Source organism: Andrena cerasifolii, chromosome 8 (assembly GCF_050908995.1).
Source record: "Andrena cerasifolii isolate SP2316 chromosome 8, iyAndCera1_principal, whole genome shotgun sequence".
NCBI lineage: Eukaryota > Metazoa > Arthropoda > Insecta > Hymenoptera > Andrenidae > Andrena > Andrena cerasifolii.
In genome coordinates, this window is record NC_135125.1 from 4539506 (window position 1) to 4558344 (window position 18839).

Below are 18839 nucleotides of genomic sequence, written 5' to 3' on the forward strand. Positions count from 1 at the left end.
TTAACCTCGCTGTTCTATTCGAGTTTATTTAACGCAAAACAAATTTCATTCGCTCGTAAAAAGGTTAATTCTGAATGGACTGTTTTAATGTTTTAAATGTCCGGGAGTATCTGGGAGCAAGGGCGCCCTCAAACTTGTTTCCACGGGAGAGGGAGCAACTTTGAAAAACAGTCAAGTTGACAGGCGAAAATTGATTGTTGGTTTGAACCCATTTTATAGCGCTAATTTAATTAAAAATTTTTAAATTTAAATTTAAAAATATGCACTTTTGTAGTATAATCTTAATAAAGATTAGTTTTAAAAAATAAGCGATTGTTTCTCAAGCCCGGGCGGCAAAACCCCTGTGAACGGCAGTGTCCTAAATTTTACAGAAATTTGCGTCAGTCGATAAAAATACGACCACCTTTATTACCAAACATTACATTTAGTTTGAATTTCCTTCGATAACAGCGTTGCAATATTACTCCACTCTCAATCGATAATATCGGAAGTTACACAAAAATGGTAAAGGGGTTCCCTAGTCGTGCAGTAAAAATTTCCATTGAGTGTTAAGTCTATCTTTCGCATAGTCTATGCGTTCGCTGAGTTGATAAGTCTGACGCGCAAAACGGAATTTACAACATGGCGGAACGCAGGAAAAGCAGGAAGCGCAAAGATGTAAGCATCGCATATGGATGCAATTATCTCGATATTATTTCACTGTACACGCGCTTTGTAATGTTCATTCGGTGACCGAGGGGATAGGATTTAATTTTCTTTCTTGCCAATTCCATTCTATGTATCCGAGACACGTGTCAGTGTTAATAAGTGCTCCAATGAAGTTCGACAAATGACGTAATCAAACACATCGCTCGATCCCTTTATTGAAAATTCTAGAATCAGTTGCGATCGTGGAGTTGGTTCGCCGCTTTATAAATCATTTTAGTTCCTCAATCCTGGAAACTCCACAATTCCGTCGAATGCGCCCTTCGCACGGAAGTATCACACTAATCTCCGCTATGCCCCGGTATACTGACAATGAGTGTCACCATCTGTACCATTGGAATCTTTATCACCCCGATTATTTTTCTACGCGTAACAAATCGTGTTTAACCGAAAACTTTTCGGCGCACGACGAACCGTGTATATAACAGACAATTTATACGAATTTCTGTACTCGAGTTCGCACGAAATGATTATTTATAAAATTGCAAAATTTAAGGACTCGTTTTTACAACAGGAAATGTCAACTCTAGATAACGAGGGCATTCAGGAAAAACCGTCTAAAGAGGAATATGCGGTTGCTAAGTGGATCCACAACAACGTACCGTCAAAGAAGACAAAGTTTGACAGATACCACAATGTCGAATACTTCACTGGCAGTCGCGCGGTGGACGCCTTGCTGGAGAACTCGCCGTGGAGCAAAACGAAATTCCAAGCGCGCGAGCAAGTGACGGAGTTCCTCAACTTGATGCTGAGACATAAATTCTTTCACAGAGCGAAAAAAGTAGTTATTTCCGAGGAGGAATTGTGTAAAATACGTGGAATAAAGAAGAAAGTTAAAGAGGTGAAGAAGGAAAAGAAACCTGCCGAGAAAGAGAAGGAAGATTGTAAAGAAAGCAAAGATGCAACAGGTGGGAAAGATAACGAAGACAAAACTGAAGAGAAGAAGAAGAAACCAAAAGTGGGTTTTCAAAGACAAAGCGATAGCGTTAACTTATTTTCATGAGATCTGGAGTAATATAAGTGTTATTGTTTATAATGTCCTATCAACCTCAGGGTATGTACTCATCGCCGTTTCAAACATAAGTAGAATACTTTTGGAGAGTGAATCTAATGAAACAAGAATTATTTTACTGAATACAGTAAAATTCGTAATGGTTTTCCTATAATTTCAATATTTTCCGTTATAACAGAATTGGAAGACCTGATAGCACTGTCCAACAGCCATTTTGGTCTGTAACATTCAATAGACGTTTCTTATAAACTTTTGTGCACTGAAAACAAATCCGAAACGGCCTTTTTGAGAAATTCGATTTTGAGAAAAACTGCAATTATTCAACTTTGAACATCTTATGGGTCGAACGGTAATACTTATTCGGTTGCTTGTTGCGCCAAATTATTCTGTGAACCCTCCCGAATACAACGATATACGTTATTATTGCATTATGAACATTTAAATATGTTTAAACATCGATCAAATGGAAAAGGACACCCGAAATGCACCCATTTTTGAAGATATCTTTCAATTTATTTCCAAAACTCGGGGTCCAGGAGAAAATCTGACTATTCCACGCAATGCAGCAGACATTTTTCCTTCGGAAAGCATCAACAGAAGTGGTATGTCACGTTTTGTTTTCAACACAGAAGCGAAATAGTTTGGCGAAACGTGCGGCGCCCACAGTGGTACTCAATGGCGCGTGGGCCGCTCAGCGTTACAGAATCGCGTAACGCGCGTGACAACCACTGTCCGCGCCGCATGTTTTGCCAAACTCTTTCGTTTCTGTAGTGTAAACAAAGGGTGTTTTACCACTTCTGTTGATGGTTTCCGAAGAAAAAATGTCTGCTGCATCGCGTGGATTAGTCAGATTTTCTCCTAGACCCTTAGTTTTTAGAATATATAGAAAGATATCTGCAAAAATTGGTGCATTTCGGGTGTTCTTTTTCCTTTGATCGTTGTTTAAACATATTTAAATGTTTATTATTAAATAATAACTTGTATCGTGTTCACGAGGGTTCATAGAATAATTTGACTGAATAAGCAACCAAATGACTATTACTGTTTGAACACAAAAGATGTTCAAACTTAAAAATTTGCATTTTTTTTTAATCTAATTTCTCGAATACTGAGGGTGGTGCACAAGTGCATTTTCAGCGCACAAAAATCTGTAAGAAACGGCTATTGAATATTACAGAACCAAAAAAAGTTCGATTTTGTTAGACAGTGTCATTAGTTCTTTTAACCTTTAGAGGGCTGGGATTTTTTCATTGAAATTGTAAATTTTATTTGCTTAAAATTTATGCATATATACCACCAAAATGGCCGACAAAGTACCCAAATTCTTATGTGGCTACTATAGTGGCCAGGCCCGGTCCTCTAAAGGTTAATATCTTCTGGCATGATTTTAGGAGTCTCCATTACATTCCATTCAGTGATTTGAGAATTCGTTATTAACAATCTCTGTTGTAGCACAGAAATAATGAGATAGATGGTTATGTTGCTGATGATTAGGTGCCCTCTTCTTGATGGGACGTTCTGTATATAATATATGATAGAGTAGAAAGAAATTTATGGAATTATCGGTTAATTCAGGTACGCTTGGAAATGCACATGACACAGTATTTTGTCGACTGCAATGATGCTTATGTTTGGATTTACGAGCCAATTCCAATATACTACTGGTTCTTCGGGACACTCGTAGTTTTAGGTGCAATTGGTGTCTGTCTCTTCCCATTGTGGCCATTGACGATACGCCACGGAGTATATTATATAAGTGTTGCATTTGCTGGATTCCTTCTATTCATTATGGCGTTAGTTATTATTAGATTGATCGTTGTTTGTCTTCTTTGGCTCGCAACACTCGGCAGATGTCATTTCTGGCTTCTGCCTAATTTAACAGCAGATGTTGGATTCTTTCCTTCGTTCTGGCCACTTTATCAGGTATGTGTATCGGTAGGGTTTAATTGGGATATTATTCCGAAAGCGACCGGTGGCTGATCGAGATGAGGTTTGGGGGGGAGGGTTGGGGAGGGGGTGTGGACCTTAAATCTAAAATTGTAGCTTCGGGTATTTATTAGGTTCCGAAATATTAATAAAAAATTATTGTTAATTCTTTTTGGACGTTGGTGCAGGCCCCCCTACCCGGGTACCCTTCCGTCCTGCCATTTTTTATTTTTGAAGTTTTGTAACCACACTCATTTTTAGCATGGTTAAACTCACATCGGTTCGCCACCATGATTTACGCGCCCGCGAGCGGGCGCGCGCCCCCCGCACTAATCTAACCCCAACCAATACTAATACCCGGGACAAGTTGGAAAGAGGAATGCGTTGTGTCGGTATAAGTCAACAGAAATATTGTTAAGAGGGGGGACCGTGGTAAAGTGATTAAAAAGAATCGGTAAGGTGTATCCTTTTATGCACAATTATCCCTCGTAATTTCTAGCTAAAAATTTATATTTGGGGTCTTTCCACACCTCTCGTAATACCCACCAAGTTTCATCTCGATCGTCCACCGGTCCCTTTCGGAAGTACAGCCTTTAAATGCCTATTTGTATATAAAGAATGAATTGTAGAGGGATTTATTTTCAGTACGAATATTATGGCTCCACATCTGAAAACGATAAGAAAGTTAGTAAAAACAAGAGAAAGAAGGAAAAAGATTCGGATTCGGAAGAAACACCATCAACAACTTCGTAAGTTCAATTTACAATAATACAATTAATTATTAATCACTAGAAATTATGTCAGCAATAGTATTAACTTCGCTCTAATCAATATACATTTATTACACTTTTTTGCAGAGAAGAGAAATCTAGTACAAAGGAATTATCTACGGAGTATACACAAATTGAAGAAATTTCAGCTAGCGAAGAGAAAAAGCTTCCTTCATCCGAGTTGGCTGAAGGCGAAGAAGCTAGTGAAAGTTCAGAAAGTGAAAAATCTAATACAGATCAGGATTTTGTGATGCTTTAAATCAAGAACTCTTGGCAATAAATAATTTTTCTTTATCTCCAATAACCACCGTGTAATCGATGGTTAATTCTTATCTATTCCAATCGACTGGTACAAAGATTCGTACGCGTAGGCAAAATATTTATGTGTAACTGTCAACCTCTCGAATACACGTGCGACTCTCTCGTTGATAGAGCAGAGTTTTACGATGAACTCGATCGCGGCAAAGAAACAATACGGTGCATCAATTTAGGAAACTCAACTAGCTTATTGCTCATACCAATATCTTTGCATTTCTTGCATTTAGAACGTTACAGCCATGCGAACAAGAGAAACGCAGATATATTTTACAGAATGGAAATTTTTGTAAACAACGGTACAAGGATACCAATTTTGAGATTCCAGATAAATGTATTTTTATTTAAAGCATTGCTAGCTAACGTTTATTTAGATATATACGTAATACATACTTAGATGAATTATTTTGTTGTAATGTGTTGTTACGTTAATATAGGTGCCAGAAGTTTTCCTGATTCAATAGCAAACTGTTTTTTTAAATACTTTACATTGTGACGCGGGATTCATCGCAATAATGGATATCGAATTTTGGTAACATTGTTTTCTCAGGTTTAGGACTGCACAGAGCTGGACAAATAGAATCTCCATGAATAAGACTAACATTATTTCTAGAAATAGTTATTTTGTGAGTTCCTTTTTAATAGAGCCAAAATGTCTCGATGTTTTACAGGTTTAATACGACAAATTGTAATTTATATTTTTTTGTAAAAATTCAAAGAATGATAATTATATTGTAATTATTATTATACTAATGACATTATTAATGAAATATCATTTCGATCATTGTAGTCACGCGAAATGTGACTTTACCTATATTACAATAAATGGTAAAAAGACATATGATATTTGCATTGCTTATCAAGCGAAATGAAGTTTTACATAAACCTTGCGAGCGTTGTTAAAACTGACAACTGCACAAGGTTGCGCTAGTGATATCAAATATAACCAGTCTTCTATCACTTTCCGTTGAAATCGCATTATTGTTGAGTGCATCAGAATTCGAGTCAACCACTTGACAATTTTAAATTCAGAGAATCTTTTATAAGAAATTAAATTCTCATTTCACTTTGCCTTCATGCCATCTAATTGTTAGTTACAAATATTTACACTTACATAATGTAAGCAACCGTACCTCCTACAAGTACACCCAATTCAAAAAATTCTGAAACTTTGTCAATATGTAGAGGATTTCTTCCTGATTACAACGCAATTTTTGTTTGCTGCCCAAATTCACACGAAGGGGGTGTAATTAACCCCTGAAAATTCGGCTATTTTCCGATTTTGTGTTATAACACACGAGCTGTAAAAGATAGAAAAAAAGTTTCAAGACAAAAGTTACTTCTTTTAATTAGATCTACCACTTGGCAAAAAAATATTTTACAGTTCCCGAGTTATCACACAAAATTGGAAAATAACCGAATTTTCAGGGGTCAATTACACCCCCATTAGAGTGAATTTTTTCCGGGTTCGGGATGTTCCCTTGTTAGAAGACCAATGAAAATTTAAATAATATGTGATGGGAGGTCGTTTGATTATTCCAAAATTAAACATTTCTTTTTTTTAGTACATGTAAATTATATTTACTCGTATTGTATTTCACGTACATTTACATGCATTTACATCGTTTTACAATTTCTTTCAGTCTTGATCTGCAACCACAAAACACGATATGGTGGTTTCAGCAGCTTCATCTCAACTGGCTAACCGCAACGCCTGCGCTTTGCCATTTGAAACCGATGGGGAACCCAATGCTCTAATGTTCCATCGAATACTCTCTATTTTCTTACACAATGCGTGATACAAGGTATGCTCAGTTTTTTTCTTGTAACGAAGAAATGTCATGTGCGCATAGATCCGCAAATGTGTTATTTCCAGTTGCAGGCATTAAAAGCTGTACACTAAGGTCGTGTTCAGATATATTGGCCGGTGAGTTTCGTGAGGGGTATTCTCCCACCACACCGCTTGCCTGCCTCGGTGCTCCTTTCCTCAACGTTTTCTGACTTGCTCTCGCCTTCGCAGAACAAGAGTGAGCCAGAAGTGGTGGGGATAGGGTCAAGCTCTTGACGTGTAGGCCAAACCGAGTTCTTAGCGTAGAGATACACACATCAGAATAGGTGTGCGTTTGGTTCGAAAAAATTCAGGAGTTTTATTGGTCAGAAGATTGATTCTTTCTCGATAGCTTCATTCACGCGGAGCCGAGCAGCGTTCCCGTTACCCCACCATACCCTTCAGGGGCCCAGCAACTTCAACTGCCAATCCACGAACGTCAGGTGGTGGTAGCTGATTTCGCCTCGCGCGCTGCTCGCAAAACCGAACTCACCGGCCAATATGTCTGAGCACGTCCTTAGTTTGTATAATACTATCGATAGCATTACGCAGCAGGTGTGATAACAGTAACTGTATTTTTATCAGCTAGTTTCCTTAAGTGATGATGAAGCACACTTGTCCAAACACATTGGTTCATAAATATGTATCGTACGTACGAGCGAGTAACTAGGAATAGTTGAAAAGTTCAACGTATTTATTAGCAAAATTGTCTACGTCGACTTTATTCAGTGAAACTGGTGTTTATGGCAAATAGGCAGCTGCAAAAAGTTAAGGAGTAGGTTCTTGCATTCATTACTTGCGATAGAGATACATTATCGAGGGGAGAAAAAATACCCACGACAGGAATGATCGCATTGAATAATGCAGTGAGAAAGTTATAAACAAAACTTGACCTGTTTTGAACGAGTAGGGAAATAAAGAATCAGAAATTACGGAAAATTCATGACAGAATCGGGATTATCTTCATCTATGTTAAACGAAATCATGTGATGTTCTTATAGTAGGTAATGTTTAGGTAAATTCAAGGTCTACTGGAAGCAACACATTCATGCATGCTCAATATGACACTAATTAAGACAGCATTGTTTTCTTTAAATGATTCAAATGACTCTGCACTATTCATGTTTACAAAACTCTGATTAAAACTGTAAACGCAAATACTGCTTACAGGGGAAGATCCCGAACCCGGAAATTCAAAAAATTCTGAAACTTTGTGAATATATAGGGGATTTCCTCCTGATTGCAACGCAATTTTTATTTGTTGCCCAAATTCACTCTAAGAGGGTGGAATTAACTCCTGAAAATTCGGCTATTTTTCGATTTTATTTTGTAACTCGCAATCTTATAAGAGATAGGAACAAAGTTTCAAAACAAAACTTACTTCTTTTAATTAGATCTATCATTTGGTGAAAAAAATATTTTACAGTTCACGAGTTATAACACAAAATCGGAAAATAACCAGATTTTCAGCGGTGGAATTAACCCCTGAAAATTCGACTATTTTTCGATTTTATTTTGTAACTCGCAATCTATAAGAGATAGGAAAAAAGTTTCAAAACAAAAGTTACTCCTCTTAATTAGATCTATCATTTGGCAAAAAAAATATATTTTACAGTTCCCGAGTTATAACACAAAATCGGGAAATAACCAGATTTTCAGCGGTCAATTACACCCCCTTAGCGTGTAAAATTGCGTTGTAACGAGGAGGAAATTTCCTACATATTCAAAAAGTTTCAGAATTTTTCGAATCTCCGGGTTCGGAATGTTCCCTTATTAGGTACACATTTATATTAGCATACCCGTCGATAAGAATTTTTCGTACTACATATTTGTTAAACGTTCGGCGAGCAATAATTTCCGATAGCAGCGAATTCCTCGAATCGTCTCCGATTGATCTCTTTCTTGTTTGCTTGCATGAACTATATAAGTACTCCGCCTTTTTCTTCCTCTGCGAATAAAACTGGTACTTCCAGTATTTATTACATTACCTTGATATCCCATGCAACATTATAAAAAGGTAATCACGCGATCTCCTCTAAAAACTTAAGGCCACTCTGGTCTCTTCCACTAAAAAGGAGCACCTTTAATTTCTGGCTCGTTTAAAACACAATTTCGTTTCAGATTTCCTCCTCTACGTCATCGAAGATCTCCAAAACATCTTGCGCGCCGTTACAACATTACTTCTTGCCCGTCGCAACGCATAAATAGCACAGGCCCCGTGTTGTTCGCTCACGTACCGTGGAATAAATTTGAATAGCTGTTAGATAATATCGGCGAGTTCAAATGCCTGAACGTAATAAAAAGAAGCCTTTAACCAACAGTTTTATCGCTTTCGTTTAAGCCTTCCGCGGCCACGGCCGACACTATCGTTGATCCTGTTCTTTGAACGCGCTTCAGGAAGCTCGTTTCTATTTATCGTTTTGCCGCGAATTAATTACGTTACGTCATACGCCGGGTAAATTCTTTCGGAATGTCGCCGCACCAGCGCCAGGCTTTCCCATAACGAGGGGGCATTCTGCGCGGATGTACGTGCCATTTTATTCGTGGCCTCTGCCGGCTTTTTGCTGGCTTCCAGAGATACGAGCGTTTATCAAAGCTGGAATTACTGGGAAGGGAATACAAATACTGACGCCTTCAAAGCTAATATACGATCACGTTACATTAGCTTCGTTAACCCAGGCGTACACGGGGTGGGGGCGAGGGTAAGCTCTCTCAAAGGGCCAAATTGAAAATCGATCCCCGCACGAAGGCCGGCTGGACGACCATTCCGTTTCCTCGCCGCCAATGCTAATCAGCATTTAACATGACGCTTCTTCTTTTTTTTTTTACCGAGACCCGTAGGTTTACCGTTAAAGCTGCTTAAGCATCGGGTTTGTGCCGCGTCTTTCTCACGAGCGGCGCTATTAAAAAGCTTAATCCCGCGAGCGGAGGCTGGGCGGACTAATTAAAGTCACGCAAGCACGCAGAAGACGAGACCGTAAATTTCAGTTGTCTAGCTCGTTGCGCCGTTTCTTTCTTTCCCACCCCCGGGCTGCCTCGCGGCGCGTTGCGAGCCATTAGCCAGGTCTACCGTTTGGGTTCGATGAAAATTCAATTAATCCGGCCGAGCGAGCCGCTCACAATCAGACGAGCACGATGTCCTCGCGTGGAAGGGGCCACGCCAGGTTATGCGCGCGGACTTTTCTCCTGGCAAGAGTGGCGCGATTCGCCGCCACGAGCTGGCCGTTCGCGGGGCGAAGGGCCCGCGCGTCACGAAGGCAAAGTTAACGGCCCATAATTCATAGCCGACGTATAATAAATATCGTTACTCCATCGTGAGCACACCAGACAGCCGCGCGACGCGGCTTTAAGCGCGCCCGCGTCCCGCGCGGAACGTGCGCAGGGATGTAAACGTTTTGACGACTCAGGCACAGGCTCTCCCCGATATTACGTGGCGAGCTTTCGTCCTTGGCGGAGGTAATAAAAGTTCCCTTTAACAATACACTCCCGCGCGGAATAAAATAATAGTTGCCCCCTTTGGACGTTTCTTCAACTCCCCTAGCCGCGCGCACCGCAAATGTGTGCCGTAGCTTTCCTTCGGGCTCTGCGGGTCGCGCGGAACTCTTCATTGGGTCGTCGTTTCTTTGAACTTACTGCCCTTCGCAGTCGTCGGCTCCTTCGGCGTTCGACTGGTTTCATTATTCCTTAATATTTTTGAGATAAGGAAACTTCGCAGATTTGCAATTTCCGCGTTCTTTGAAAGTTTGCAGGTTTGCGGGACAGAGGCAACTTTTTCTTTTCTGCTGGTTTTTGGGTCTTCAGGCACAGCAGTGGCGGATACAGGGGGGGGGGGGGCTCAAGGGAGAAATACTTATTTTAATTTGCAAAATACTTATTTTAATTTGCAAAATACTTATTTTAATTTGCAGAATACTTATTTTAATTTGCAGAATACTTATTTTATTTTGTAAAATACTTATTTTAATTTGCAGAATACTTATTTTAATTTGCAGAATACTTATTTTAATTTGCAGAATACTTATTTTAATTTGCACAATACTTATTTTAATTTGCAGAATACTTATTTTAATTTGCAAAATACTTATTTTAATTTGAAAAATACTTATTTTAATTTGCAGAATACTTATTTTAATTTGCAAAATACTTATTTTAATTTGCAAAATACTTATTTTAATTTGCAAAATACTTATTTTAATTTGCAAAATACTTATTTTAATTTGCAAAATACTTATTTTAATTTGCAAAATTCTTATTTTAATTTGCAAAATACTTATTTTAACTTAGCAATATGAGGGAAAATATGATAAATTGATACCAAAAAAACACTTTTTCATTTAGCAGGAAAATATCGGGAAGGTCCCTGGTTTATTTGTCAAACCTACGCCCCCCCCCCCCTCAAGAAAATCTTGAATTCCGCTCTGCACCCCGCCCCCCTCCTGAAAATCCCAAATCCGCCTCTGAGGCAGAGACGGATTTGGAGATCGCCTGTAGAAAATATTTAAAAGATATTTGAGGCATTGAGAACAAAAAGGGACTAACACATATTTTTTTGCGAAATTGAGTTAGCAGGAATAGTGTATTAATCATTATATTATAATATTGGAAAAATATTTTTCTTTTCAATGTAAAACCATTGGCGTAACAAATTCACTCGTTGCATTGAAATTTCGTGGGCACGATTTAAATAGAAAATTAATTATGTCTTCATTAGGGAGCATTTCGAATAGTGTCAGAAGCTAAAACTTCTGACTGCACTGGCAACAACACGTGCAAAACAAAATGCGGTTGAAACACTGTTTTTTAGAACGCCTATTTCTCCGTTTACAGAGTACTAGGGTCAGTCCGTTATTACTCTCGATGCTTCATTTAATTTAAAATTAAGGGTAACACTGCTGCAGTGGCACAAAAACGTAGTGTAACTTTGAAAATTGTTGGTGGGTAACGAAAGAAGTAAGTCGATAATCTTAAGTAATTCCAAGCCATTTTTTTCTTTTGTTTTCAAAATGGCGCTTTAAACGTATTTTGCTCGAAACCACGTTTTTCAAATTGGTCAACAGCACCATTTGAACAATTTTTCTTCGATTCACTTGAAAATTTTACAGTAACTTTTAAACTACATTCTCCATCGAAGCACTTATCGATATTGTAAAATATTGTCTTTCCTAGAAATGGTAAGCATTTGAACATAAAGTTCACTCTCTAGTTTCCTTCATCCATGCCCAGAAACATTTTCAGGTTAAAAATTTTGCATAACCTTAAAAGTTTCCCTTCGATGGGGAAATGTAGTTTAGAAGCTACTGTAAAAATTTCAAGTGAATCAAATAAAATTTGTTCAAACGGTGCTGTTGACCAATTTGAAAAACGTAGTTCCGAGAAAAAAAACGTTTAAAGTGCCATTTTGAAAAATGAAAAGAAAAAATAGCTTATAACTACTTAAGACGTGTATAATAAATGCATTTAAACAGATTTTCCACTTATTTCTTTGTTTACTCACAATTGTCAAAGGTACACTACGGTTTTGTGCCGCTATAGTGGTATTACTCCTTAATTCAATATGGCAACTCACATATGAGTTAAAGGCCGTCCTTAAATTACGTAAGGGTAATTTTGGCGAATTCTTACCCCCTCCCTCCCCCAGTATAAGAATTTGTAAGATTTGATATTCCAACCCCCTCCTTACGTAATATTTTTTACACTTAATTTTTTCAGTTATTAAAATTCTTTTAAAGGTTTGTATAATTCATTTAACTCGGTTTCGGGGAATTTAAACCAAAACTACTGTTCTGGAACAATAATGATAGAATTTGTATTTATTGAAAACTAGGTTAAAAAATATTATTTAACGCGCTACCTGACTCCCCCCCGCAAAAGCCTTAGGTAATTTAAGGATCACCCCTTATTGATAATTTGCTGCATGAAAAAAGTGAATTATTTTTAAAGTTGTCTCATACCTCTGTGTTTAAACCTTTTTCAATTTCTTTCCCCTAAAATTTGCCGCCCTAGGCTGCAGCCTACTTACACTATATGCATACCGACTAATCCGCCCCTGCTTCAGGGTGAAAACACCCCTAAATAGAGGGTACATATACAATCGTTCATATTTGACCAACAAAGTCCTCGTAGTTGCACAAACTATTTCGAGTTAAATCTATTTTATTCGTTTAATCTGTTTGGATGAATGAACCACCTAAACTGTAGTTGTCTCGTGTTACTTTTACTTAAGTAATTTTGTCCCTTGATTTTTACTGTGTATGTCGAGAAATATTGAGTAGTGGTCTAAAGAGTGAAATGATCTAAGCGAAGGGAAATCATGCGTAAATGTTTAATGTGTTTATGAATTCTTTCACGGTTCGGGTCATCGAACTTACAGAATAGTATTGTATCCTTGAGTTCACCTTTATAGTATTGGAAAGCAATACTAATATAAAACATATACGATGTGACTGACACATGTCACGTGTTTCCTTATGATTTACTAACGTCCTTGTTCTTTTTATTTGATGTATTTTGAATCTTTTAATTACTTACGAATAATATCCCAGGTGTAATTAATATTCTCACTAATATTCGAATGCCACGTATCAGCAAATGATGAAAAAAAGGTGATCGCATTATGTTAAATTAATAATTCATTTTACTACCCTCTTTGATATTAAACTATTTGTCCTAGTGTATAAATCTAGGCACAACTCTCTTCTAACTAGCATGTATTAATTTAAAATACGTTTCCTATAAGATGGCACATAATTGTCCAATTACAGAAAGCGTTTAAAGAAGATGATTAACCAAAGAGACTATGTATGCTGTAGCACATTGAAGGCTAGATTTACTTAAGCAGAATTGCAAGAAATATACGGTTATCTTTATAATTCGAAAATTATGTATTAGCTCGTTGGGAGCCAGTTTCGATGCAAGGCGTTGCAATTCAGGCAAAGTCGTATACATTTATAAAATAAGTAAATTAGTGTTACATAAAAAGTTAATCTGCTGTGCGAATAGTGTGTTAATATACAGAGCAACAAATATGGCAGCGCAAAACATACGCGACGTTCGAATATTAATAGGAGTAACTGTATTTTCTTCTGCAAACGCAACATCTAAGTTCACGGACTATTCCTCCAAACTGTAACTGGAAGTTGCATAATACAGGATTTCGTTTTTACACACTGGTTTGACAAGGTGTAATTATAAACTTTTCAAATTATTCCATGCACGCTGGCTCGGTGCTGATGCATATTTCGCAGTAACCGACGCGTATTTCCGAGAGGGTAGGTCCTCGAAGGAACCGCAAAAATAAGGTTACAAACTGGACTCGCGCGCGCGAACGCTAAGACGGGAATAAAAGAAATCGAGCGCTAAGACGCAACCCAAAAGAAGATGAATAAAAAAATATCCCGCATGGCCGACCACCGCGGTTTGCGGTTACAATGCGAGACGAAATAAAAATACGAAATGTCCGTTTCGTCTTTCTCCCTTCTGCTTGCTTCGGCCCTGCCGATCCCTATTCTCATCTCCGTCCTTCGCTCGTGGGACTCGGAACGTGTGTAGACAGCCAGATTTATATTCAAATGAATCGCCGTGAAGGGGTCGACTTATCAACATATCAAATCCGACGAGGCGAAGGATAGACAAAGGGGTGAGTCGCGAAAGAATGTTGGCTCCTTGATCGATCACAGGTATCGCTTCGGGAGAATTGTTATTAATTATCCTGGGTGCATGCTCCTCGACGATTAATTCTCGAACACGGAACACAGCCATGCGCCTCAGATACAAAAAGAATTACAATAAACAATGCGACCAAGCTTCGATCATTTGTCACTTGGATGGGAAATCAAATACCAATTTGTTGGTTGTTAAACCCAGGGTATTGAATTATGGAGAAATTCTATCTTCTCAGATCATTAGGGTGTTTGAAAGTATGTAGGAAAGAAGCTAGGAAGATATTGATGTTATTAATTTACGTCTCGCTTTAGCAGGGGCGGATTTGAGGATTGACGCCCCTAGGCTAACAAGCGTCTGCCGCCCTTTCTGCGAAATATCATCAAATATGTTCATTTAAGAGTCGAGACAATTTCAAAATTAATTCAATGTGGCAACTCAGATATGAGTCATTGCTGATTCGCTACATGAAAAAAATGTAAATTGTTTTTAAAGTTGTCTCAAACCTCTGTGTTTAAACCTTTTACAATTCCTTTCGCTCAAAACTTGCCGCTCCCCACAATTTAACGCTACCCAAAATTTGTAGCTCTCCAAAATTTCATGCTCCTCAAAATTTGCGGCTCCCAAAAATTTGTAGCTCTCAAAATTTGATGTTCCCCAAAATTTGCCACTCCCAAAATTTTGATGCTCCCCAAATTTTGATATTCCCCCAAATTTGAAGCTCCCCAAAATTTACCGTTCCCCAAAATTTGCCGCTCCCCGAAATTTATCACTCCCCATAATTTGTTACTCCCCAAAATTTACCACTTCCCAAAATTTTTCGCTCCCCAAAATTTGCCACTCCTCAAAATTTGATGCTCCCCAAAATTTGTCGCTTCCCCAAATTTTGATATTCCCCCAAATTTGATGCTCCCCAAAATTTACCGTTCCCCAAAATTTGCCGCTCCCCGAAATTTATCACTCCCCATAATTTGTTACTTCTCAAAATTGACCACTTCCCAAAATTTTTCGCTCCCCAAAATTTCCCACTCCCCAAAATTTGCCACTCCCAAAATTTTGATACTCCACAAAATTTGATGCTCCCCAATATTTTGATACTCCGCAAAATTTGATGCTCCCAAAATTTTGATACTCCGCAAAATTTGATGCTCCCCAAAATTTATCACTCCCCATAATTTGTTACTTCCCAAAATTTGCCACTCCCCAAAATTTTTCGCTCCCCAAAATTTGCCTCTCCCCAAAATTTGTCGCTCCCCAAAATTTGGATACTCCTTAAAATTTGTCACTCCCAAAAATTTGATACTCCCCAAAATTTGCCACTCCCCAAAATTGTCGCTCACCAAAATTCGATGCTCCCCAAAATTTGCCGCTACTCAAAATTTGTAGCTCCCTAAAATTTATTCCTACTTATCAATCATTATTAACGTGTACCTATCTGTTAGATACAGTGAGATTGCATACGGACTCATATCTTTTGGACGACTGCGCGAATTACGGAAATATGCCCTCAAAATTGATGATTACCGTTCTTAAATATTACACGGTGAATAACGATCGTTTCGCGAGCAAGGCCCAAAAGTTTTTCGAGGGCGCAATTATCGGTCGAACGATTTCCTTCGTTCACGCCGGTACATGACTTTATTTAGCTTTAGTTTGTCGAAACCGGTTGCAAGCGACTTCTCTCCTCTCTTACCGCAACACCGAGAGTTCGGTACTCTGCATCATTTAGGGTTCCTCGGGTAGAGGAAGGAATTTCGCGCTCACCAAGCTCGACAGATTCTTTTGCATAGAAGCAATCCTCGGTGGAGAACACATTAAACAATTTAATATCACGCGCGTAAAATCGAACATTCGCTAATTGACGAATGGAAACGTTTGCTATTTACTTAAACTAGGAAAAATAGTTTCACAATGAGAATCTAAACACAGTTAATCCTAAAATTATACAGTAGGATATTTTTTGTTCCCATGATTTTTTTCTCTCTGTCACAATTTTCAAGGTAATAAATTCCTTTCCTCTATAGCAGGGGAAATGTTTAAGTTCTAAGGGATATGCTTTTTCCACTTATTTACTAGTTTATTACCATTCACGTAACTTCTGAAAATATTCAAACGTCTGATTGTATCTTTTACTAGCAAATATTATTGACTATATGAGCCGTTTATTTTGAAAGTGGTCTAAGTCCATTTGTCAATTTTTTTGTTGTTGACTGTAGTAACATGTAAAACTTAGTATTAAAAATTTATATATAAAATTTTTTTAAATATAAATGGACTTAGGTCACTTTCAAAATAAACGGCTCATATGTGCAAAAGATAATATTTCAGTGCTGAAGCATATTTTGCCGCTACTAATTATTAACCCTTCACAGAGGAGAATTAAAAGTAGAAATATCTTCGCCACAAATTAACTCGCAATCAGTTGATAAAAGCGATAAAACCGCGACGAAACTTTCACGCAACATGAATAAATAAATTCACAAGCCTGGCATGATAATAGTTTATCTGTAATCATTGTACGCAGTCTCGTTCGCTGGGAGAATTTTCGTGAGCCTAAGGTCTCAATGATGGATCCCGAGGAGCAAAGAAATTCGGTCAGGGCCGTCATACGACTCGATCTTCCGCTTTTTGCCGTTAAAGAGTCGCGTCTTAATTATCCTTTTTTCGCTTATTCGGCTGCGGTTGCAATTTACATTCCACGGCTGGCCGACGTACCAGAAGGAAAGCGGTTCACCGTGCTTCGCGCGTTAGATCCGAGCGTGGGCAGCTTGCGTCATTAAGCGTAGTAACTTACAGTACAAGAATGACTTTGGCTTTGGCGGAGAAAGTGACCGGGTGTGGCCATTGCGAGACATTGTACATTGTACGCATTTGTGTACACTAGCTTCGGGGAAGGATTTTCGCTGTTCGCTCTTCGACAGCGCCCATTGTTCCGCGAACTTTTCCTGTGCTCGGGAATGGTTAGAGCATTTCTCTGGGCAGAGGTATTTGTGAACTTCAACCCGCGAGGACATAAATCTCTCTTCTAACGACACCGGGCGGTAACAGTACGGCAATTATCACTGGGAAAAGTGTTTCGCTAGGAGGATCTGTAATGCTTTCCTTCCACGATCAATTATCGCCCAGGCGGATCTATATTCGTGTTTGCAGGGAGACTGGTGTATCAATGAGAAATGTAAATAATACTACCAGGTATATAGGGTGTTTGAAAAATATTCAATGAACGTAGCTTGACAAATTAAGGTTGTCAGGGTCGGACGTAGAGTTGCCATTGTTGCCCCCGTACTATAATATATAGTATCGTACTGTATTTTTGTATTGTATACTACGTACAGTTAGAAAAAGATATAGTACGTAAAAATACTGTACTTTCGATACATCGATGAAATTCTACAATTTTTATTTTTTTTTTTATTCTGTGGCAACAAAGAGGATTTTTTTTTGTAATGAATATGAAGTTGAGGGAAGAGGGAAACTGAGCCGGTATATCCCTTCTACGAAATGATTTCCTCACATATATTAATTTGTACTTTCAGTAGGTACAGTCAGACCTTCGACATTATTTGTTAAAGATAGTAAATTAATAATGCAAAAATGCGCAAAGAAAATATATATTTAGAAAATAAAATGTGCTGTATATAAAAGTACTATATTTTTTTTCTCAATGTACTATATTCTTTATTTCCTTTGGTCGTAAAGTACTATATCTTCCCGAAAAAAGTTGGCAACCCTAGTCGAACGCCTTTTTCCCATTCGGTAATAAATAATATTATATTGTAAAACTCATGAATTTGTACTTTCAGTAGGTACAGTCAGACCTTCGACATTATTTGTTAAAGATAGTAAATTAATAATGCAAAAATGCGCAAAGAAAATATATATTTAGAAAATAAAATGTGCTGTATATAAAAGTACTATATTTTTTTGTACAATGTACTATATTTTTTTTCACAATATACTATATTCTTTATTTCATTTGATCGTAAAGTACTATATCTTCCCGAAAAAAGTAGGCAACCCTAGTCGAACGCCTTTTTCCCATTCGGTAATAAATAATATTATACTGTAAAACACATGAATATGTCACAATTAACGATAATACCCAACTCGGGATTTATTACATGGTACATTGATTTCGCAGAAATAAAAACCTTGTAAATCGAGATTAATGTTTGTATAAAAATTAAAAAATGGAAGGAAAGCTTCTGTATTACTCAACTAAATAATTTATATTTTTAAGTAAATGCTACATTTTATTTTTTTGTACAGGTAAAAAAACAGACAATTGAGGTTTCTGTTATTTTTATACCTTGGTATTCTGAAACCGTATCAGAATTATTAATTCCTTAGTAAGTAGAAGATGAGAATATTACGTGTCCGAACCATCTTCGCCACACATTTTTTACTCACTTTACTGGCCATTATCAAAGTCGCAGACCTGTTTGAAACATCCTGTATAATATTATATTGCAATATCGCTTTATTTTAAATGCATTAATTTTTTTTACAGGTAGCATCGTAAACCCATCATCGTGTCTTTATTGATTTCACTGATGCTTGTTTCAGATAACGAGGAGGATGTCGGCCACATCCACACCCAAGGAGAGGCAAGAAAAACTGTCTT

General features: G+C 37.8%; 1 protein-coding gene across 1 annotated transcript; it reads left to right on the forward strand.

Moving 5' to 3' along the window:
* The first annotated feature begins 513 nt into the window (after positions 1-513).
* Trp1 (translocation protein 1) lies at positions 514-5567 on the forward strand. Its single transcript, XM_076818292.1, has 5 exons — positions 514-657; positions 1220-1663; positions 3293-3640; positions 4289-4392; positions 4501-5567. The coding sequence occupies exons 1-5, from the start codon at positions 622-624 to the stop codon at positions 4670-4672; spliced, it is 1104 nt and encodes a 367-aa protein (XP_076674407.1). The 5' UTR covers positions 514-621; the 3' UTR covers positions 4673-5567.
* The last annotated feature ends 13272 nt before the right edge of the window (positions 5568-18839 follow it).

What these genes read in the sequence shown, in the direction of transcription:
- Trp1 (XM_076818292.1), top strand. Translation starts at nt 622, where the DNA reads ATGGCGGAACGCAGGAAAAGCAGGAAGCGCAAAGAT. An exon ending in CGTTCTGGCCACTTTATCAG is followed by an intron (nt 3,641 to 4,288) that starts GTATGTGTATCG and finishes ATTTATTTTCAG; the next exon opens with TACGAATATTATGGCTCCAC. An exon ending in GAAACACCATCAACAACTTC is followed by an intron (nt 4,393 to 4,500) that starts GTAAGTTCAATT and finishes ACTTTTTTGCAG; the next exon opens with AGAAGAGAAATCTAGTACAA.